Source organism: Hypanus sabinus, chromosome 6 (assembly GCF_030144855.1).
Source record: "Hypanus sabinus isolate sHypSab1 chromosome 6, sHypSab1.hap1, whole genome shotgun sequence".
NCBI lineage: Eukaryota > Metazoa > Chordata > Chondrichthyes > Myliobatiformes > Dasyatidae > Hypanus > Hypanus sabinus.
In genome coordinates, this window is record NC_082711.1 from 86,814,388 (window position 1) to 86,838,979 (window position 24,592).

General features: G+C 40.9%; 1 protein-coding gene and 1 long non-coding RNA gene across 6 annotated transcripts in view; one reads left to right on the top strand and one right to left on the bottom strand.

Moving 5' to 3' along the window:
- Positions 1-5,317: 5,317 nt before the first annotated feature.
- LOC132395665 (guanine nucleotide-binding protein G(T) subunit gamma-T1-like) lies at positions 5,318-11,334 on the top strand. 2 transcript variants are annotated; one of them, XM_059972558.1, is made up of 3 exons: positions 5,318-5,328; positions 10,217-10,301; positions 11,209-11,334. In XM_059972558.1, the coding sequence occupies exons 1-3, from the start codon at positions 5,318-5,320 to the stop codon at positions 11,332-11,334; spliced, it is 222 nt and encodes a 73-aa protein (XP_059828541.1). The 2 variants fall into 2 exon arrangements, with proteins under 2 accessions (XP_059828541.1, XP_059828540.1); XM_059972557.1 differs by lacking the exon at positions 5,318-5,328 and having other exon boundaries at positions 10,209-10,301.
- LOC132395666 (uncharacterized) overlaps positions 8,365-24,592 on the bottom strand; it is a 28,048-nt gene continuing 11,820 nt past the window's right edge. For 2 of the 4 annotated variants that reach the window (XR_009512710.1, XR_009512708.1), the window contains 2 exons: positions 14,670-14,762; positions 11,634-14,566 (listed from right to left, as the gene is read on the bottom strand). This is a non-coding gene — a long non-coding RNA (uncharacterized LOC132395666). Of the gene's footprint in view, positions 9,458-11,633; positions 14,567-14,669; positions 14,763-24,592 lie in introns of those variants that run through there. The other 2 variants (XR_009512711.1, XR_009512709.1) reach the window with 2 other exon arrangements.

The window sequence follows — 24,592 nt, forward strand, 5'->3', positions numbered from 1 at the left end:
GTGGCATTAAAAGTCAGGGAATACGTCACGGCAGTCCCTGTCAGGACAGAACAGAGAGAATATCTAGTGAGCCTTTATGGATAAAACTGAAGAGTAAGAAATGTATGACCACATTAATGGGATTATATAATACTGCAGACCACCCAAAAGAGAAGTACCGCCTAGCGGAGCAGTCATCGTGGGAGCGGTCATCATCAGAGTAGTCTGAGTCAGAGTAGGAAGGCTTGGGTGAGAACAGGCGGAATCAGGGTAAGTTCATTCCTTATTTCTTATTCAACTCTAGAAAGAATAGGGTGTGTGTCTACAGACACTGTGTTCTATTCTGGATGTCAGATGTCGGATTTCTAGGAGACTCCCAGCCTTCTTGATGCAACTCCTCAGAGACTGTGTTAGGGAACTGGAGCTGCAGCTCAATGACCTTCAGCTTGTTAGGGAAAGTGAGGCAGAGGTAGACAGGACCTACAGAGAGGTAGTCATTCCAAGGCTACAGGGGACAGATAAATGGGAGACTGTCAGGAGAGGGATGGGGGAATGTCAGATAGTGGAGATCACCCCTGTGGCCATCCCCCTCAACAGTAAGTACTCTACTTTGAGTACTGTTGGGGGAGATGACCAACCTGGTGGAAGCAACAGCAGGTGTGCCTCTGGAACTTGGGTCTGGTCCTGTAGCTCAGAAGGGCAGGGAACTGAAGAGGATAGCAGCAGTAATAGGGGACTGTATAGTCAGGAGGACAGATAGGCAATCCTGTGGATGCAAAAAGGAAACACGGATGGTAATTTGCCTCCCAGGTGCCAGGATCTGAGATGTTTCTGGGCATGTCCACAATATCCTGAAAAGGGAGAGTGAGCAGTCAGAAGTCGTAGTACATATTGGTACCAACAACATAGGAATAAAAAGGGAAGAGGTCCTGAAAAAAGAATATAGGGAGTTAGGGAGGAAGCTGAGAAGCAAGACCTCAAGGATAGAAATCTTGGGATTGCTGCCTATGCTATGTGACAGTGAGGATAGGAATAGAATGAAGTGGCAGATATATACGTGGCTGAAAAATTGGAGCAGGAGGCAGGGATTAAGATTTCTGGATAATTGGGACTTCTGGGGCAGGTGAGACCTATACAAAAGGGACGGGTTGTACTTGAATCTGAGGGAGACCAATTTTCTTGTGGGCAGATTTACTAAAGCTGTTGTGATTGGTGTAAACTAAAATGGCAGGGGGATGGGAATCAGGATGATACAGCTAAGGATGAGCCAGCAAGTTTACAAGTAGATGATGGGTGTAAGGAATGACAAGCCAATGATTGGGTACAAATGCAGACAGAGCAAAGAGTTACATTGCACCATAGAGGCAAAATTCAAAATGGTGAAGAATGCAGACCTAAAGGTGCTGTACTTAAATGTAGCATTTGGAATAAGGTGGACAAACTTAGAGATTGGTCGGTATGACATTGTGGGCATCACTGAGTCGTGGCTGAAAGAAGACCATGATTGGAAGCTTAACGTCAAAATATATACTTTGTATTGAATGGACAGGCAGAAAGGCATAGGTGGTGGTGTGGCTTTATTGGTAAGAGATGGAATTACATCCTTAGAGGTGACATATTGTCAGAGAATGTTGAATCTTTGTGAGTGGAGTTAAGAAACTGCAAGAGTACATAAACCATTATGGGATTCATATATAGGTCTCCAAATAGTAGCCAAGATGTGGGGTTGAGATTGCAAAGGGAGCTGGAAAAGGCATGTAATGGGGAACTTCAATATGCAAGGGGATTGGGAAAATCAGGTTGCTATCGGATCACAGGAGAGGGAATTTGTTGAATGCCTACGAGATGACTTTTTAGAGCAGCTTGTGTTTGAGCCTACTCCGGGAAAGGCTACCTTGGATTAGGTTTTGTGAAATAAATCAGATGTTATTAGGGAGCTTAATGTAAAGGAACCCTTAGGAGGCAGTGATCATAATATGATTAAATTTATACTGCAATTTAAGAGGGAGAAGCCTAACTCATATGTATCAGTATCACAGTGGAATAACAGGAATTACAGAGGCATGAGAGAGGAGCTTGCCCAGGTGGATTGGAGGAGGATATTGGCAGGGATGACGGCAGAGCAGAGATGGCTGAAGTTTATGGGAAAAGTTCACAAAGCGCAGGATAGATATGTTCCACACAGGAAGAAGTTCTCAAATGGCAGGGTTAGGTAACCATGGCTGACAAAGAAGGTTAAGGACTGCATAAAAGCCAAGGAAAGGGTATATAAGTTAGCAAAAGTGAGTGGGAAGTTGGATAATTGGGAAGTTTTTAAAATCCAACTAGAAGCAACTAAAACAGCTATAAGAAGGGAAAAGATGAAATATGAGGGCAGACTAGCCAGTAATATACAGCAGTATACCAGAAGTTTTTTCAGTTATATAGAGTAAAAGGGAGAAGAGTATTGATATTCAACCACTGGAAAATGATGCTGGTGAGGTAGTAATGGAGGAGAAAGAAATGGCAGATGAACATAATGGATATTTTGCATCGATCTGTACTGTGGAAGTTACTAGCAGTGTGCCAGAGTTCCATGAGTATCAGGGAGCAGGAGTGAGTGTCATTGCTATTACAAAGGAGAAAGTGCTAGGCAAACTCAATGGTCTTAAGATGGATAAGTCAACTGGACCAGGTGGACTATGTCCCAGAGTCCTGAGAAATGTTGCTGAAGAGATAATGGATGCATTGGTCATGATCTTTCAAGAATCACTTGATTCTGGCATGGTCACAGAGGACTGGAAGATTGCAAATGTCACTCCACTCTTTAAGAAGGGAGCAAGACAAAAGAAAAGAAATTATTGGCCAGTTAGCCTAACCTCACTGATTGGGAAAGCATTGGAGTCTATTATTAAGGATGAGGTTTTGGGGTACTTGGAGACTAGTGATAAAACAAGTCAAAGTCAGCATGGTTTCTGTAAAGGGAAATCTTGCTGACAAATCTGTTAGAGTTCTTTGAGGAAATAACAAGCAGGGTGAACAGTGGAGGGGCAATGGATGTCACTTACTTGGATTTTCAGAAGGCAATTGATAAGGTTCCACACATGAGGCTGCTTAATAAGATAACATCCTATGGTGTTACAGGAAAGATACTGGCATGGAGAGAGGAATGGCTACAGGTAGGAGGCGGCAAGTGGGAATAAAAGGGGCCTTTACTTGTTAGCTGCCGGTGACTAGTGGTGATCCTCAGGGGTCAGTATTGGACCACTACTTTTCACATTGTTTGTCAGTGATTTGGATAATGGAATTAATGGTTTTGTGGCAAAGTTTTCAGATCATACATAGATAGCTGGAGGGGTAGATAGTGCTGTGAAAGCAATGTGATTGCAGCGACAGACAAATTAGAAGAAAGGGCAAAAGTGGCAGATGGAATACGGTGTTGGGAAATGTATGATAATGCATTTTGGTAAAAGGAACAATAGTGTGGACTATTAACTAAATGGGGAGAAGGTTCAAACATCAGAGGTACAGAGGGACTTGGGAATCCTCGTACAAGACTCCCTAAAGCTTAATTTACAGGTTAAGTCTGTGATAAAGAAGGCAAATGCAATGTTGGCATTTATTTCAAGGGGAATAGAATATAAAAGCAAGGTGATAATGCTGAGACTTGTAAGACACTCGTCGGGCCGCACTTGGAATATTGTCAACAGTTTTGAGCCCCATATCACAGAAAGGATATGTTGTCATTGGAGAATGTCCAGAGGAAGTTCACAAGGATTATTCCGGGAATGAAGGGGTTAAAATATGAGGAACATTTGGCAGTTTTGGGCCTGTACTCACTGGAATTTAGAGGAATGCATGGGGATTTCATTGAAACCTACTGAATGTTAAAAGGACCAGATAGAGTGGATATGCAGAGAATGCTTCCTACTGTGGGGTATGCAGAACTAGAGGGCACAGCTTCAAAACTGAGGGGAGACCCTTTAGAACAGAGGTAAGGAAGATTTTTTTTTTGCCAGAGAGTAGTGAATCTGTGGAATGCTCTGCCACAGATGGCAGTGGAGACCAAGTCCATAGGTATGTATTTAAGCTGGAAGTTGGTTGTTTCCTGATCGGTCAGGACTTCAAAGTATATGGTGAGAAGGCAGATGTATGGGGTTGAATGGGATCTGGAATCAGCCATGATAGAATGGTGTAACAGACATGATGGGCTGAATGGCCTAATTCTACACCTATGCCTTATGGCCTTAACAGTCTGTGGAATTTAGAGGAATAATTGTCGAAAGATCACAGATAGTTGCAAGAAGCATAAGGTTGTGATAGTAGGTGATCTTAACTTTTCACATATTGAGAGGGACTCCCATACTGTAAAAGGGCTAGATGGGAAAGAGTTTGTCAAACATGTACAGGAAAGCTTCCTTAATCAGTACATAGAAAGTACCAACTCAAGAAAGTGCAATACTAGATTTCTTATTTAGGACTGAGAAAGGGCAATTGACAGAATTTTGTGCAGGATAGACAGCGCATCTAGTGATCACAATGTCATTAGTTTCAATATAATTACGGAGAAGGTTAAATCTAGTTTTCAGGTTAAGATTCCAAATTGTGCAAAGGCTAATTCTGATGGTATCAGAAAGGATCTGGCAAATGTGGATTGGGACAGGTTGTTTCCTGGCAAAGGTATACGTGCTAACTGGGAAGCCTTCAAAAGGGAAATTTTGAGGGTACAGAGTTTACACATTCCTGTCAGAATGAAATGCAAGAATAACAAGTTTAGGAAAACTTGGTTTTTGGAAAGATATTGAGGCACTGGTTAAGAATAACACTAGACAACATTTTTTTTTTCATAAGTGTTGCTTCCTCAGAATTTTTTTGTTTATGATAGACTGCTTGAAAATGAACACAGATATAATTTCAGACTACTTGTATCACATGGGAATTTGGAGAAACAACAAATTAACTTTTATTGAATATAAAGTGTTGAATTGCATAATGGCCCTGATGCATTGCAATAGTTCAACTAAGTTAAAATATTTTGTTAATGATTTTCATTTGTACTCAGGCTCAGTGTCTGAGTCTTCTTGCTTAAGTGTCCAATAATAATTCATCAGCATTGATGGATTCCAGTTGCTCTGGTATCTTTTCTCCATGACCATAATGTCCTGGAAAAACCTTTCACCATGCTCGTCACTAACAGCACCAAGATTTACAGGGAAGAAGTCTAAATAGGAAGACAGAAAATTAACCTTTAGTGACATGTTGCCTTTCATGATTTTATATGCTTGAAGCATGCTTTCAACCAGCTGCGTGTAGTTTGGTGCTCTGTAGATGTGGAGAAAAATTTCAACAACTTTCTTGAATGCCTTCCATGTGATTTTCTCCGGTCCCACTAGAAATTCTTCAAATTGCCTGTCATTGATGGCCTGTTTGATTTGTGGACCAACAAAAATGCTTTCCTTAATCTTGGCAACAGTTATTCTTGGAAGCATCTGTCTCAAATATCAAAATCCTTCATGGAAATTTTTGTACCTGGTGATAGCAAATTCCATCCTTACAGTCCTGAACCCAATAATTATTACTGAAACCTGTCCTGCCATGCAGCAGCCACACTGTCTAAGCATGCCCAAGCATGCCTGGACAAGATAGGAAACTTTCCAGCTTACATTGTAGGCAACATTTTAATTGACTTGAATTATGAATTTGAATAATAAACATAAGTGATTTCAAGAAATGGTGCGTGATAAGGAAATGTCATGGTGATTTTCACGATCAGTAGCCCAAACTTCATAAGGTACACCTAAAGGTATTCAGGAAGCAAAATCTTTGTTGTTCACTGTAAAGAGAAAGTGCATAGCAGCTATAACCCGGTAGGAACAAATGAAATACTTGAGCAATATACGAAATGCAAGGGAACACTTAAGAAAGAAATCAGGAGGGCTAAAAGAAGGCATGAAGTTTCCTTAGCAGACAGGGTGAAGGAGAATCCGAAGGGATTCTTCAGGTATGTTAAGTGCAAAAGGATGGCAAAGGACAAGATTGGTCCTCTGGAAGATCAATGGTAATCTATATATGTACCCTAAAAGGATAGGGAAATCTTAAATGGAGTCTTGGTGCCTATGTTTACTTGGGAGATGGACACATGGTCTATAGAAATGAGGCAAAGCAGCAGCAAGGTCATGGACCCTATACAGATTACAGAGGTAGAAGTGTTTGCTGTCATGAAGCAAATTAGGGTGGATAAGTTTCCATGGCCTAACAAGTTATACCCTTGGACCCTGCGGGAGGACAGTGCAGAAACTGCAGGGGCTCAAGCAGAGATATTTAAAGCAACCATGACCATGGTTGGGGTACCAGAAGATGGAGGATAGGTAAATGTTGTTCTGTTTTTTTAAGAAAGGCTCCTACAATAAACTAGTAAATTATAGACTGGTGAACCTGACATCAGTAGTGGGAAAGTTATTGGAAGGAATTCTAAGTGACCAGATGTATAAGTATTTGGATAGACAGGGACTGATTAGAAATAGTTAGCATAGCTTTGTGCATGGTAGATTATATCTGTCAAATCTTATAGAGTGTTTCAAGGAAGTTACCAGGAAAGTTGATGAAGTCAAGGCAGTGGATGGTCTCTACATGGACTTTAGTATGGCATTTGTCAAGGTCCTAAATGGGAGGTTGGTCAAGAAGGTTAAGTCACTTGGTATTCAAGATGCAGTAGTAAATTAGATTAGACATTAGCTTTGTGGGAGAACCCAGAAGTGGTAGTACATGGTTGCCTCTCTAACTGTCAACCTATGACTAGTAGAGTGTCACATGAATCAGTGCTGGGTCCGCTGTTGCTTGTCATCTATATCAACCATCTGGATGATAATATGGTAAACTGGATCAGCAAATTTGCGGATGACACCAAGATTGGAGGTATAGGAATCAGTGAGAAATACTATTAAAGCATGTAGCAGAAACTGGACCAGCTGGAAAAGTGGGCTGAAAAATGGCAGATGGAATTTAATGCAGACAAGTGTGAGGTGATACACTTTGAGAGGACCAACCAGGGTAGGTCTTACAAGGTGTGTGGAAGGGCACTGAGGAGTGTAGTAGAACAGAGAAAGAATCATAATTCCTTGAAAATGTTGTCACAGGTGGATAGGGTCCTGAAGAAAGCTTTGGGCACATTGGCCTTCATAAATCAATGTATTGAGTACAGGATTTGGGATGTTATGCTGAATTTGAATAAGACCTTGATGAGGCCTAATTTGGAGTATTGTGCCTAGTTTTGGTTACATACCCAGAGGAAATATATAAGAAAGATTGAAAGAGTACAGAGACTTGAGGACCTGAATTATAGGGAAGGTTGAATAGGTTAGGACTTTATTCCCCAGAACGTAGAAGATTGAGCTTAAATTTGATGGAAGTATACAAAATTATGAGGGGCATAGATAGAGTTGGGTGGTTGGGTAGAGATATATCTCTACCAAAGGAGGTGCAACGCTCTCTTCCCCTTTGCTAGCCTGGGGTCACCCTTGGGAAAGGTGTAGAACCAGCTTAACCTCCTGATCAAGGTCAAGTGAAGCCATGGGTGCAGGTGGTAGGTAATCGCATGAGCAGCTGGTGCACATCTCGAGTCCTGGCTATGTAACCAGACAATTTCTGAAGGGTATTGATAATGGCTGGGGTCACCATCTTGTAAAGACTGTCCAGAATAAGGCAATGGCAAACCGCTTTTGTAGAAAAATTTGTCAAGAACAATCATGGTCACGAAAAGACAATAATCGTCCACGTCAAATGACGTGGCACATGATAATGATGATGATAGTAAATACAAGCAAACTTTTTCCCCTGAGGTTGATTAAGACTAAGGTCATGTGTTAATGGAGAAAGGTGAAATGTTTATGGGGAATATGAGGGGAAACTCCTTCACTCAGAAGGCACAGAGAGTGTGGAACAGGCTGCCAGTAGTAGAAGTGCAGTCTACTTCAATATTTAAGAGAAATTTGGATATGTTCATGGATGCAAGGAGTATGGAGGGCTATGTTCCGGATGCAGGAGCCTCAAGTCCTCCACCACTATGATCAAGAACAGTTCAACCATCAGGCTCCTGAACTAGCATGGATAACTTCACCCACCTCAACACGGAACTGATTCTGCAACCTACAGATTCGCTTTCAAGTACTCTACAACTCATGTTCTTAATATTATTTATTTATTATTATTAGATTTTGCATTTGCACATCTTGTCTTCTTTTACTCAATGTTTGTTTGTCCATCGTTATGTAGTTTTTCATTGACTCTATTGTTTTTCTTTGTGAATGCCTGCAAGAAAATAAATCTCATTGTAGGGTATGCTGACATATATGTGCCTTGGTAATAAATTTACTTTTAATTTTGAACATTAACTGCAGTTAAACTGAGAGCAGCATAGTAATTTTAGGATGACGGTTCTTCTATATTCAGGTGTGGTCACCAGGTATGTTGTTAATCCCACTCTGTACACAAATGATTATCAACCCATGAATGGCAGGATTCAGATCAAGTGATTTGATGCTTTCAATTGCCCGCTTCCTCTCCACTACTGATTTGTCACCCTGTTGATTCAGTTCTTAAATCTATCAAACCTCGAATCTTTCCATGTCTCACCCCTCCCACGTCGAATTACCTGACCTTTCCAATTCAGCTTGGCTCTTAAATTGATCAAACCTCCGATCTTTGCTCACCTTGGCTCCGCCACGTTTAATTCCCTTCAACTCCCCTCCAGCAGCTCCGGCCCTGACATGCTGCAATCAGTCAGCTCCAGCAAGACTCCAGCCACACCACCGAAATGTCAGATCGTAAAATGACTCAGCTGAACTCTGTCAGGGAAGCCATGGGCCTCTGTTTGCAGCAATTGTTTACCAGAAAAAGTATGAATAATTAAGTATTTAGTTGCTTTGTTGTTTCATTGGCCACCGTCAAGTTGTCGCTCAAACCGGCAAGTAGCACCATCTTAAACCAGAAATATAGGCCTGATCCACCCTTTGAGTAGACATCCAGCATCTCATCAAGCCTTCAGCTTAAAAAAAGCTAATTTTGGCCTGTTGCTTCCGGAAGCACGGGGGTAAACTGAAGGGAAGAATTTGGAATATCTATGAGGGAGGCAGGGGGCCACTGCAACTCATTGGCAGTGTACATCCAATCATCTCAGGCTGACTAAAAAAATCAATATGCTTCAGTAATATGGAATTTTATGAGGGAGCTTAAACACCTCATTTACCTCTGTAGCTGTGCTGTATAAGTTTTAGATGACAACCAAAGAAATTTGCAAAAAATCGTTAAGCTCTCACAGTTATCTTACTGGCACGTGCAGAATTTGGGCTTCTCTAAATCTATTTTATAAATTGGCAAAATAAAATCAATTTCTATCCAATTGTATCACATGTAAACATACCTGCAATCGACGTTACCGTTGAGTAAGACTGCCCTCTTCAACTCCGAATCAGTAGACTTTGGCATAATAGAAGCCATATTTCTGCAGTAATTTTGAAGAGATCAGCATGTTTCAAACAAAGGATAAATATTTAAATTTGAGTCTATGTTTAGAAGAGAATAATTGTTAGTTCTATTTTAGTGTTGTGTACAATGCGATATCTAAAATGTGTGCTTATTATAAGTGACTGGGACTGCATGAATCAGCTGGCTAGTTCAACAGATGTTTAAGAGGCGATAAATACTCTGATAACCGACTTTTGCAGCTTACGGCTACTGACGTCAGCATGATCCACTTTATTAATAAATGCAACTTTAAAATAAACAAAAAGTATGTTTACAGGAAAGCTGACGAACCAAAGGAAGGATATGTGTTTTTTAAAAATATACATTTTTTTTCTTTGGAAGTTGCGTATGCAGTTCCAAAACAATATGTTTGGAAAGGAAGGATTTTCTATCATTCCACTTAATGCACAAATCTTTTAAATCTGGTGATTTAATCATATTATAGATTAAAATATTATGGGCACCGCTTTAAAAGGGTTGACGGCAGACTGCGGGATCACTGCTTGTGGCGGTGGAGTGGGGACAGAAGGTGGGCAGCTGCTGTGGCGGGAGAGCATCCTTCGCCACTGCTGAGCTTAACGGGTCCGGGAAACTGGTGAGCCCATCGCCTGCTTGTTTGTATTATGGCATGCTCTCGCCGCTTTTTAAAAAAATATTAAAACTGAGGTTGAAAATTGCGATTGTTTTGATACGATTCTGAACGAAAGTTGGTTTATTTTTAAGGCAATTATAGAAGGCAAATGGAAGATTTATCAGATAAAGACCGTTTGAAAATGGAGATAGAGCAACTTAAGAAAGAATTGCCTTTAGAGCGGATGCTGGTAGGAACTTCTGCTTATGTTTCGGAACAGTAGCATCGCAAAATCTTGCATCTGTTGGTGCTGTTTTGAAGAATTATAAATATTGTGTGTCTTCTCATTGCTAAGATTCATTTCAACATTTCCAAACGGCAAGCTTCCCAGTAATATTAAATAAATTTGATTAACGGTCGAGAATGGGAGAAACCAATTTAAATTTCATGCAAGTCTCAGGAAAAAATACTAATTTTACTAATAATCATAGAGTGCGGGGATCTACCTAGCTGATCCTAATTAAGGTTGGGCTTGGTGTATTGTTCTTTTTAAGTTGGAGTAGATGAAATGATACTTTATAAATAGAAATGTTACAGTGCATATTAACTTGAACCTCAAATCGTTGTTATAACAAACTACTCTTAGCTGCAATGTCCAAAATTTTACCATTTAGATCCCTGTTGCATTGACCACTTATGATAGACAGTAATAGAAGATAAAGTATCTTTAATGCACTTCAGCTTTTTACAGTTAAATAACTTTTGAAGTGTAACCTCTGACAAATAGCTGTATAAAAATGACCAGATAGTCAAATCCAATAAATGACTAAATATTGGTCAGGGCATCCAGATTAACTCTCATCTTCCAAATAATAATGTGGGGTATTTTGTGTCAACTTTAGAGGATATATAGCCTTTGGAACACGCCTGTAAGGGCAGCAGTCTCTGTTCTGACACCTTTAATAATTGGCATCTCCGCAGTCTAATAAAGTGTCAACATACATTTTTGAAATGAGAGTTCTGTGATACACAGACAAGAGTGGCACTCTTTGAGCCACATGGCTGCCAAATTAAATTCCAAGATGTATTATGTTTAGATTTTTGCCATCATTCCAATTGTCTTCTGGTGCTTATGGTTTGGCATTGAACTATTTCAGGTATCCAAGTGTGCGGAGGAACTGAAGGATTACATTGAATCACAGTCTGCAGAAGATCCTTTGGTAAAGGGGATCCCAGAAGACAAGAATCCCTTCAAAGAGAAGGGAGGCTGTGTGATCTCATAAATCAGATAGCACTCGCATATACTCAGGTCATCAGGGTATTTTCCTACAGCCTAGTAATTGTTCGTACAATGAAACCCTGTAGGTGATAAACCTGAACGAGGGAAAAGGAATGGGTACATTATCTACATTGGCATGTAGTCTTTATTGCTATTGAAATTAAAAGGCATTTCTGCAATGTTGCAAATAAAGTCGAAAATTTGGCAAATTCAATCGTGAATGGTGTTAACATTTAGAAAACAATGTATACTTCTGAAACTAATCTGTAAGGGTTAAACCTATAAAATCATAACTTAAGTTCCTTCACAAAGTAATAATACTATTTAAAATGGCATTACAAATGTGTACATATCCTAAAATGTGTATAGGGTACAATATTAGAGAAAGTGTATTTCCTATTTCAAAGCATATTGAAAATGCGCAAAATCAAATGTTTTATCATGTATAAACAGGTAAGAGTTACACTGATGTTTTTAAACATTTTAATACAGAATTTAACACATCTGGGCTTCAATTTAATGCATTTGTACAATACAAATACAGTTATTTATACATTAAAAATAAATGCTTTGAGTTGAAGGATTTTTGTGTTCCTGTTTTCCCTACTATTCAGTCATCAAAAAGAACACCAGATCTCTTTCACTGCTTTAAAAGAAACCTCACAGTCCAGAGATGCATATAGAATGGGATTAATTAGCGAAGGTGAGTAAATATTTGATGGAAGTTCGCAGTGTTGAGAAGACAAGTATAGAGTCAGGAACTTCAAATGGAAGAATCCAGGCAGCTGAGGTAAAAATGGAGAGAAGTTGCACAACATGCCAGTTTGAGAAGGATTGAGAATTAAAATAGATTAAATGACAAGGATGAGAATTTTTAAGTTGGTGAAGTAGAGGAAATTAGTTTCGGAAGGGTAAGTATGATTAATGAACAAGACTTATTGTGGAGGGAAATTGTATGTTGCAGAAATTTGGACAATTTGAAGTTTCTAGATGATACTGAGATGAACAAGATTCAAGTCCACAAAAGATGGCCAAAGATAAGGGTGTCAATGCCAAATAGGTGGAGGTGATCAGACATTTGAAGGGGAATACAATCATATGTGGTGGACAGTAAATGAGATATGAAAAACATGTCAAGATCACAGACAACTCCCAAGAGTGAAAACTATTTAGTTCATCCTTTGGGTGCAGCCAGGATAAATCATTAAATCGTCACACTAAAGAATGTTTGTTTCAAGTGTTGTGAGGAGTGAATTTTGGCCTTTTGAGTGCTTGCCTGAACAATAACATAATTTACTTAGGAGTGTAGATTAAGATGGTACTTCTGCAAAGGTTGTCTCCGAAACCAAGAGAGAAGAGGTAAAGTCAGGCCAAAGGGTCTTGGCCCGAAATGTCAATTGTTCCTTTTTTCCATAGAGGCTGCCTGACCTGCTGTATTCCTCCAGTATTTTGTGCGTGTTGCTTGGCTTTCCAGAATCTGCAGATGTTCTCTTGTTTGACATGTGGTAAAGGTGGAATTGAGTGCTGTTGGTTTATGTGCAAAATATAACTGGCCGAACATTTCAGATTTATTATCACATGGACATAGAAGCATACAGTGAAATGTGTCATTTGTGTTAACAACCAACACACCCAAGGATGTGCTGGAGGTAGCCTGCAGTACCACCAACATAACATATCAACAATGTTCAACACACAATACATAACAATTTAAGCAGCAAAAACAATAAAAGAAGACAATAAGAAAGCAAGCTGTTTCTGACACTTCCATCTCCTTCCACACACGGGCCTCCAACCTCAGCAGAGGCTACCTCCAGCCCTCCAATCTGTGGCCCTGGTCCCGCAAACTCTCTGGCCTGGATTCCCATCCTTGCAGACTTTGGGTTTAAACCTCCAGTCTGGCTCTGACTTGCCCTCAATTTCTGGACTCACCAGTTTCAGTCTTCAGCCTTCTGGCTTTTCTCCCTCTGGACTCGTTGGCCTCTGGACTTCAACCTTCAGCTTTGCACTCCAGTTTTTGCTGACCTCTGGAAATCAACACATGAATTCAGCAATCACAGTTTGTCATTCAGGCCTTGACCCCAAGACTCACCAATCACCGTTTTGATATTCAGGCCTCAAACGACCTGACCTCCAGGATCATTCAACTTCAACCACTGAGTGCCTCAGCTCTCAGCCTCTAGATTCACACAGACCTTTGATCCTAGTGGTTTGGAGGTGGTCACTGCCACTCCAACTCTGGTTTTGGTGAACTGGGGAGCGCTGGTCTCCTCGGTGCCTATTGGCATAACCTGACCCTCCAGCTCATCTAGGCAACACACTGCTCAATATTCAACACATATGAGGAAACAGACAGTCTCCCTCGAAACTGGATAATTAAATGAAACAAAATAATTTTTGAATGAGTTATTCATTGAAAATTAATGTAATAATTTAATAACCTAGGAAGTGAGAAATTATTTCCTCCAATGGAAGAATCCAGGAAGAGTAAGTATAACCTGAAAACAATACATTTCAGCGATGATGTTGGGAGTCACTTCTTCAAAACTTTCAACTGGTTCAACTTAATATCAAAGAATGCACTTAATACAGTATGCAACCTGAAATTCCTACTCTTCACAGACATCCAATGAACAAGAGACCCCAAAGAATGAATGATAGAAACAACGGAACCCTCCCACTCCCACACACAAGCAGCAGCAGAAGTATTGACCCTCAATCTCCTTCTCACCCCTTGCCCCAGCAGAAGCCTCAGCCCCCATCCCACATCATGCAAACAACAGCAAAAGCCCATCAAGAGACTTTAACCTAGAGTTCATCAAAAACTACAGTCCATAACTCAGCACTTGGGTATTTCAGACAGGCTCTCTCCGTATCGAGGGAGAGAGAATCTTCCCCTGCAACAACCAGAGCAGAGGTCATCAACTTGCTGTTCCAATGTTACGATCCTCCACGTCACTTCTCCAAGATGCCCCGGCACAAGGACCAACAGGCCCTCATTCACCATCAAAAGAGAGAGAGAAAAAGAGAGATTGCTCGAGTACAGGGGCTTTCCTCCGACAGCAGCGCACACTGCCCGATGTCTCAATGTTTCGGTCTCCCACGACACTTCAGTCAGTGACATTGGCAAGGAAATGGGTTAACCCCCAGGCCACACCCGGAAGGCGTGCATCTTCCAGGCCATTCCAGGAGATAAACTTTCACACAAGGTTTACTAACAATCAGAAGATCTCTCCCTGCAGAGCAGATTAAAATTGGTTCTGTTAACTGTTGAATTGGAAAGATTTTTCTTAGATAATGATATAAGCCAATATGGATAAATGGAATAAAGATGCTGACCTTGCATGTTCAAGTCAAATGGTAGAACAGATGAATGAGCCATTTCCAATTGTAATACGTTTTTGAGGGTTTCCATTCGTTACTATGTCAATGCTGGTAAGCAAAACAAAAAGGACAAACAAAATCAGCGGATCAACTCTCTTCAAGAATGTTATAAAAGCAGTGAATGTTGAAAACTCAGCAGCAAAGGTGGCAGTATCTGTGCAAAGAGAAACAGGGCTAGTATTTCATCTCTCATCCTCTGTCACTCCAAGGAGAAAAGGCTGAGATCACTCAACCTATTCTCATACGGCATGCTCCCCAATCCAGGCAACATACTTGTAAATCTCCTCTGCACCCTTTCTATAGTTTCCACATCCTTCCTGTAGTGAGGTAACCAGAAATGAGCACAGTGCTCCAAATGGGGCCTGACCAGGGTCCTATATAGCTGTAACATTATCTCTCGGCTCCTAAACTCAATCCCACAGTTGTTGAAGGCCAATGCACCATATGCCTTCTTAACCACAGAGTCAACCTGCGTACCAGCTTTGAGTGGCCTATGGACTCGAAACGCAAGATCCTTCTGATCCTCCATTTTGCCATGAGTCTTAACATTAATACTATATTTTGCCATCATATTTGACCTACCAAAATGAACTACCTCACACTTTTCTGGGTTGAACTCCATCTGCCACTTCTCAGCCCAGTTTTGCATCCTATCGAAGTCCCGCTGTAACCTCTGACAGCCCTCCACACTATCCAAAACAGCTTTGTATTGTCCATAGCTTGGGGAACATGAATGTTTGGTCAAATCTTTTACTATTTGTAAATAATTGATTAACATACATATTCGAAATTAGTGCTAGACTGTGAACCTGATTCAACATTACATTTGGTGTTTTGGTTTTTTGAGCATAAGTGCATCTCTTTAAGAGGTTATTTAAAAGAGAGGACCCTCCGTTTGAGTAATGCAGAGTCCCAGGCTGCACATAATATCGCTGGGTTTGGAAGTCTTGCTAACTATCTGATTGGTTACAGGATGCCGGTAAATTGATCAGACCAGTTAAATTTCACCAGGGTTAATATGGGACATCACATTGTTTCTATACTTTAAACGTTGGGTTTTCCCATAAGAAAAGATAGCCAGTGGAATGCTTTCTGGCTCTTTGAAGCAATTGTAAAACAATTGCGAGACTTTAAGATGAATTGGAAGATCTCAGTCAGCACTGTATCGTTCTGAGAGCTCAGAGCAGGACTATGAAGTTAGAAGATATGAATATACAGATAACCCGCCAGCTAAGTACAGAATTTAGAGGCGGCTTGAAGGGCCTATTGGGAACCTGATCCTGTTAAGGTTCAAACCATGTGAGACAAGGTGATGATCCTACTGTGGGGCTGGGAGATGGGGATATCTAGCTGGATGATGAAAATGAGGGAGAAAGAGTAGTGTGGACCTCTCAGTTTAATTGTTGAGGTGATCACCCTCTCCCTTGTGTGTCTGAAACAGTATGGGCTGGGTTAGTGATTACCCAGGTGGTGGGGGGGTGGGGCTTTGGCCTACAGTTTCTTCCTCTCAGAAGAGGGAGGGTGAGGAGGTTCAGGGATGTATGGGGGATGGTGTAATAGACACCTTCGAGACAACAGAGCTCAGGGAATTCTCCGCTAAGGAGAAGGGGATAGGTGCAGGCAATGAAGGGGAAAGTTTAGGAGATAGGCACAGTCAAAAGGCTGGGGAGCACATCTGCTCTCACCCCATCCTCCTGCCACCCCACTGGGGATAGGGTTCCCCTTGTCCTCACCTACCACCCAACCAGCCTCCAGGTCCAACATATAATTCTCTGCCACCTCCAATGGGATCCTACCACCAAGCACATCTTTCCCTCTCCCCCCCTTTCTGTTTTTGGCAGGGATTGCTCCCTACACGACTCCCTTGTCCAGTCGTCCCCTCATCCCTTCCCACCGATCTCCCTCCTGGCACGTATCCTTGTAAGCGGAATAAGTGCTACACCTGCCCTTACACTTCCTCCCTCACCACCATTCAGGGCCCCCCGCCAGACAGTCCTTCCAGGTGAGGCGACACTTCACCTGTGAGTCGGCTGGTGTGATATACTGTGTCCAGTGCTCCCGGTGTGGCCTTTTATATATTGGTAAGACCCGACACAGACTGGGAGACCGTTTCGCTGAACACCTACACTCGGTCCGCCAGAGAAAGCACCATCTCCCAGTGGCCACACATTTTAATTCCATGTCCCATTCCCATTCTGATACATCTATCCATGGCCTCCTCTACTAGCAAGATGAAGCCACACTCAGGTTAGAGGAACAACACCTTATATACCGGCTGAGTAGCCTCCAACCTGATGGCATGAACATTGACTTCTCTAACTTCCATTAATGCCCCTCCCCTTCTTACCCCATCCCTTATTTATTTATTATTTCTCCCCCCCCCCCTTCTTTCTCTCCCTCTTTTTTTCTCTCTCTGCCCCTCTCACAATCACTCCTTGCCTGCTTTCCATCTCCCTGTGGTGCTCCCCTCCTCCTTTCTTTCTCCCTAGGCCTCCCGTCCCATGATCCTTTCCCTTCTCCAGCTGTGTATCCCTTTTGCCAATCAACTTTCCAGCTCTCAGCTCCATCCCTTCCCCTCCTGTCTTCTCGTTTCATTTCAGATCTCCCCCATCCCCCTCCCACTTTCAAATCTCTTACTATCTCTTCTTTCATTTGGTCCTGACGAAGGGTCTCGGCCCAAGACGTCAACTGTACTTCTTCCTATAGATGTTGCCTGGCCTGCTGTGTTCCACCAGTATTTTGTGTGTGTTGCTGGAGTCTTTTTGTTGTGTGGTAATTGAGGATATGGAATGAGGAGGATACTTGAATAATCCTATCTAAGACAGAGATGTGTGCTTTAGGGAGCCTATCCTCCCAGCACACAATCAATAATGCCTTGAGAACTGTGCTTGCTTCCCCCTGAGCATAATGAATCACTATGGATTCAGGTAACGGTGGTAGTTAAACTTAGGTATCCCACTGTTACTGAATGGAATTTAAAACCCCAAGCAGTGTGGAGCACAGTAGAGGAGATTACTAAAGTCCTTTGCCAGCGGCTCTTATCTCAGAAATATACAGTGATAGTGGTATCCCACCAGAGGATATTGAATTAACTTCTGAAATGGTGGGACACATGGTTACTGGGGCAGTTTTCCCAATAAAAGGTGTAGTGCTGTCTTTAAAAACGATTGGTCATCCTATAAATGCTGCGATTTAATTATTACAAGTTTTAGAGTATGTAGAAGAGGGAGCGCTTAGCCAGGTACAGAAGTTAAATAAACAGGTGAGGAGAGCAGAATCCCACATGTCCTGTAAAGAAATGTTTTTAGCATTGCTTAAAGCTGCGGCTCGAGAGGAGTAGGCAAATAGGGTCCCACCTTCTATGCAATGGGGAGCAAGAAAGGGGGAACTGTTGAGGGGAAGGTTCCTTCTTCAAGCCCTCTTCAGAGAGGGGTTCCTTTTGTCCTCTGGCAGATTCCTTGCATTCCATTCGGGGTTCCCTGCAAAGGATATTGGCTAACGTTCACCGACAGTGGGAATCGGTGGGTGGGGGGTGGTTAGTATTTTTGTAGGGGGGGGGGGTCACTTGATGTGCTTCCTTCTTCCCTGTAAATAGAGTATGAATAATTTGAATGCAGAGAAATGTGAGGTGCAGCCGCACGAGCCAGTTTGTGTGTGTGTGTGTGTATGTGAGGACTTTGCCTTTAAGAGACTGTGAATGTGCTGGGTTTCATAGGAAGTCTTAAAGAAGAGTGGTACAGCCTTTGCTTTGTGTTTTGTGTTCTAAACTGTTAGTTTGTTTCTTGTGTTTGTTTTTGTCAGTTGCTTTGTTTCTTGTAAACCTGTTACGTGTTTATTGTGTCTTAATCTGTTACTTTGTTACTTGTTTCCCCATATAATTGGTTGTAGGGATAACTCATTTTTCATACTGGCCATATGAAATTTGAGCTGAAATTTGGACAACTTGGTTCTGGATATGAGATGATCGCATTTCAGAGGGAATTGAGTATTTAGAGAATAGTGCTATTTTTTTGTGTTTTCTAAATATCCAGTGACTAGTCAGGAGTGAGTGCATTGGTATCTCCCTGCATTTCAGAATGACAAAGTGGTGGATGCTAATTTGTGGTGGGGATCCTGTTTTCCTATATGGCCTACTTGGAAGACCCTTCTGGGAAATTCTCCCTCTTTACTACAGTAATGGATTTTTTAATCACATCACAGTGTCCTTCCCCCCAACACTCCACCCCATCCCTTTTGCATCCCTCCATCACACTAAGGATTTCATACCCTGGAGTGCTGACTTGCAGATCTTGTCCTTGTTTCAACCAAGAAAGAACTGGCCAACAGTCAAGAACCAACCAGGCCACATAAAACAAATTAACTAGTCATCTTACTTTTGTATGATGGTCTTAAAATCAATCCAGATATTACTTCCCAATAACATGTGTTGTTGTTAAGAATCCTTATTATTTAAGCTCATTTCAAGTTATTTGTTCTAGGGTTCCTTGGTCACTCAAACAGCTCTTCCATTGGCTTCTGGACTTAACCAGATGACTTACTGGGCATCACACTACCCTATCAATCTATTATAGATTTTCTTAAGTCACTGGGATAATTTTCTGCTCATTGGAATCAGATTCTTTGTTCCCGCTTTGTCACTCAACTTTTCTTGGTTGCCATTACAGGCTGTTCCTGGGTAACAAATAGATCCTATTTAATAGATGTCCAGTTGTCAATTTTGTTTGTATCTCCCAACCTCCTTCAACTTCCAGTATGTTTTTTTTTATTTCTAGGTAATCATTTGTTGCCTCTGAGCATTTGTATTAGGTTCCACTCATGCTCCTCCCAACATACATAATTCAATGACAAGTTTATAATCTAGAAAATATTGTGCACTCTGTCAACTCTACATTTAAATTCTCTTTCAAATCCCTTTATCTTTTCATTCCAATGGCTCCAGATTTTTGTGCGTCTGCCATCCATCTATCCCATTATTAGCTTTAGCCACCTTGGTCTTACGCACTGGATATCTCTAAAACTTTAAGCCCTCTTTATTTTCCTACCTAAAGTTATGATCACCTCTCTTAATGCCTCTTTATCTCTGTATCCATGTCCTAATGTCAAACTGTGATATACTTTGGAAAATATCTGTACTGTATCTTAAATACAAGTTATCATTATTTGTTGTAGTTACTGAATTAGGACCCGGCAAACCTTAGGCATATTAATCAATGTTACATTCCATTTATTGGAGCTCAAGTAAATATCCTTTGATTTGTTTCTCTTGCGGTTATCAGGTCTACATTTACCGTTGCTATTCTTTAGTGAGTTTGTAAAGAAATCTTTCTGTCAAAATATTATTAATTTCAATGATTATCCTATGGTAGTGGTAGTACACTTGTTGTTGGACGCCAAGTATCTGACACAGACCCAATTAGATAGATAGATAGATAGATAGATAGATACTTTATTCATCCCCAAGGGGAAATTCAACATTTTTCCAGTGTCCCATACACTTATTATAGCAAAACTAATTACATACAGTATTTAACTCCAGTATAAATATGATATGCATCTAAAATCACCCTCCCAAAAAGCATTAATAAATAGCTTTTAAAAAGTGTGTCCAATTTTCCACACAAAAGTGCTGTTATTGACCTTGTTGGCAAACCCTAAAGCAGTATTGTGCTGGTAAGCTGTTACACACACTCAAGCAATTAGTTTTTTTTTTCAGTAGCTTCACAAAGGTTGCAGCTGAGTTAGGTGAATAATTTTACCTTTCCAATATGTTGTACCTGTGATCTGCAGATTGTTTTTATCATGTAGCCTGTATTTTATTTTTTCCCCCCATTTATTTCCAGGTTACAATATAGGCCCTCATTCTATATAATCTCCGGTGTAAAGAGTAACGCATCAAGCATTTTCAACCAGCATTTCAATATCCCCGGGATCATTCAGGTCATCAAATACCTGACTTCACAATGTGGTGTTATATAGACCTATGTAGATTCTATGTTTTGGTGACTCACATGCAGGTGAATCAAATGATGGCGACAGTCACCCAGGACATGCCCTTGTCTCATTACTACCATCAGAAGCCTGAAGGTACACACTCAAGAATCAAGAACAGCTTCGTCCCCTCTGCCATCCAATTTCTGAATATACATTGAACCCATGAACACTACCATACACACAGAGTATACTTACTTATTTAATTTCACTAATATATAAACTTACTGTAATTCACGATTTTTTTCCTCTATTGTTATGTATTGCAATGTGCTGCTGCTGCAAAGAACCCAAATTTCATAATTTCTGTAGGTTCACTAGGTACTTTTAATGTCAGAGAAACGTATACAATATGCATCCCAAAATTCTTTCTCATGATGTATGCTGGTGATATTAAATCTGATTCTGATTCCACTGCTATGGAAAGTTAGGTACTCAATGTCCTTCCTTTTTCTGGAGGCTAACCTATTGGAGATGACAGCTGTGTGGTAAAGAGCAATGGCCACGACAAGAAATCAGGAAGAGCCACTGGGGTCTTGACCCCAGAATTATAGAAGAAGTCTTTATGATGGTATCAATAGGACTAAATCATCAATGAATTACATGATATAAACCAATGGGGTTACTTTGAAATCACAGGAGTTTCCCCTTACTGACAATGGGTTCAGAGAATCTATATATCAAATCATAATGGCCTGCAGCCTTCCTATTTTGTCCACAGAAGCTTGTTTTTTTTTACAGTAAACCAGCAAAAAACTGAACTATATGTTCGTTGTTATTCTGGTCAATGGGTCAATGAACGAAGTGTATAAAGGTTCATTTGGTTGCATGACATATGACAATTAGCCTACCTACTTTTTGCTTGCTGGGTGAATGCAGGTTAGATTAAAGGGTAACCCAATGACTCAGTGCCCCTTCAATGTCAGAGTCCTGGGTACTGTTCTGGCATCAGGAGATATCAAAACAAGAGCAGGCCCAGCATTCTATAGCAACAGAGTCATGTATTTGTACAAAGACGGACTGCTGATGAATGCTGAAATGTTTGAACGTGAGAGACTATATGGTACAGCTTATCTACTGAACGGCCCATATCCCCTCTCAATGGACAGGTAACCCACCTGTCTCCAAATGCATATTTAGCATGCAGGGAAGTTCCTGCTGCTGTCAGAGAAAAATCATTTGCATTTTGAGTATTTTGATTCAAGAGTCTTAGAAAAACAATATTCCTGGACTAATAATCTGCATTCATGTCGTTCCCTGCTTTGTCTGGCTAGCTTCATACAAACTTTTGATAACAAGGCCATGCATAGCTTCAACTGGTAAGCAGCAAGTAAACTTGAGCTAAGTATTTACCACTGGCACTAAATTTCTCCATAATCAATGATTTTTGTATTAATATTCAATGGCACTATTATTATCATATCCTTCATTATTAAGTACCTCCACTGATGAAAAACGTAACTAAGCAAATCATGCCAATATTATAAGTACAAAAATGGAAGGAAAGCTGGTGGTTATTCACAAATGAATGTTTCACCTTTAGACCCTTCAAAACTAAGGTCAAATCAGAGCAAAATAATTCACAATAGATAACATCATCTGGGATTGCCTAAAGTTACCTTGACTACTGTTAACAGTATCTATTCCCTCTCACTGCAGAGCAATATGGTTGTGGAGTGTACAAGATGTTACTTTGACATTGTTTTCCACCATTCGGTCATTATCTCAGAGAAAATAAGATGTAGAATTACAATCATCTTGTGAGTTCAACTGCAATGGTCAAGTCCCCACATTCATTTCTTATTTAGTATTATAAATGGAAAATCAAAGTATTGACAAGTTCAGGCATTTTGGGGTTGACATTAAATGAAGCCTTGCAAGCCTTGCATGCACCCATAGAATTTTTTGTCGGGATATAATCATTACTGACTATGACTAAGAGGGTGTGAAGATAGCCAATGTCAAGACAGTACTGTTTGAAAGTATACATTTCCAAAATTATAAGTTAATTAACTTAACATGCTTAGTGAATAATATGTTTGGATGTAAGCACTTTACTCCTCTCTATAGCTGCTGAGTTCCTCCAGCATTTTGAAAGTGTTACTAAGAAACTTGAAGGAAAAAACTTGACTTGGCAACCAGTTAAGGTAAATGTAAAAATAGCTGGAGGGACATAATATAGTACAGAATGTTCAGTGCTGTCTGTGCAGAATTTTGTTTCCAGACTGTCTGTTTGAGATTATTACAAGACAGGTTAGTTTTGGGCTCTGCCCAGGAATGCACTGGTGAATCATGGCGATACATCGCAGACTGCTTACAAAACTTCTAAAATGCATCTTCTGAATTACTCTCATTGTACTGTAATTTCCCTTTAAGCAACATACATTTGAATCACCTTAACGAACTAGCGATTTCGCGATCTTTTGAAGGACTTAGCAGACTTAACTCCCCAAGTAGGTGCGGCATTATTTAAGTAGACAAAGGAGCATTGGCACGGCTGGAAGAGAGGGTCGAGGAGAGAACTCCAAGCCAGGCTGAAACGGCAAGGAAAGAAACTCTGTCTACACAACATCTTGCTAGCAAATGTACACTCATTGAAGAACAAGACTGAGGATCTATGGACAAGATTGATGTGTCTGTGGGAAATGAGGAAATGCTATGCTCTGTACTTCACGGAGACGTGGTTCACTTCAGACATGTCAGATACATCAGTAAGACCTGAGGGCTTCTTCGTACACCAGATGGACCAGACTGTTTATTTGGAGAAGACAAAAAGTGAGGGTTTGTGTTTCATGATAAACTCTTTGTGGTGCTCTTGTCATGCTCATGTTCCTCCAACCTAGAAAATCTCATGATTATGTGCTTACCAACAGAATTCTCCTCCGTGATCATGGATGGAGTTTAAATACTGCTGAAGGCAGATCCTAAACAGCCCCTTAAAGTATTGAGTGCAGTGATCAGCAAACAAGAAACAGCCTACAAAAGCCTACTCCTTTCAAAACATTGTCAGGGAATTCAATCAGGTTTGTTTGAAGAAATCTCTGCCCAATTATTATCAATGTATTACCTGCAGCACCTCTGAAAAACCATCTCACGGGCGATGTGGCAATTTCAGACCACACTTGAATCATTCAACAATGCTCGATTGATGTGGCAGGGCTTAAATATCACCTCCTACAACGTGAAACTATGTGACAGAGGTGACAACAAGGCTTCACTCCCAGATGAATTCAATGCCTTCTATGCTTGCTTGGACTGTCAAAACATGGAGGCACTTTCACGTGCTCCCACAGCCTTGATTGCCCTGTGATTTCAGTCTCTGTGGCTGACATAAGAGCATCTTCCAGAAGGGTGAATCTAAGGAAAGTATCTGACCTAGACAGGGTACCTGACCAATACTAAAGACCTGTGCTGATCAACTGGCTGGAGTGTTTATGGACATCCTCAACCTCTTCCTTCAGCAGTATGAGGTACCCAGCTACTTCAAGGAGGCTTCAATGATAACAGTGTCCATGATCTTGGTAACCTGCCTCAATGGCCATTGTCCAGTAGCACTGTGATGACGTGCTTTGAGAAGTTGCTGATGAAAAATATCAACTCCTGCCTGAGAAGTGACCTGGATCAACTCCAATTTGCCTACAGTTACAAGAAGTCAACAACAGATGCTACTGCATTGTCTCTGTAATATCCAAGATATCTTCAAGGAGCAGTTCCACACGAAGACAAAATCCATTAATAAGGACCCCATCACCCAGGGCATGCCCTTTTCTCATTGTTATCATCAGGTAGGAGGTAGAGAAGCCTGAAGGCACACACTCAGCGATTCAGGAACAGCTTCTTCCCCTCTGCCCTACAATTCCTAAATGGACATTGAACCAATCAACACCACC

What these genes read in the sequence shown, in the direction of transcription:
- LOC132395665 (XM_059972558.1), top strand. An exon ending in TGCCTTTAGAGCGGATGCTG is followed by an intron (nt 10,302 to 11,208) that starts GTAGGAACTTCT and finishes GAACTATTTCAG; the next exon opens with GTATCCAAGTGTGCGGAGGA.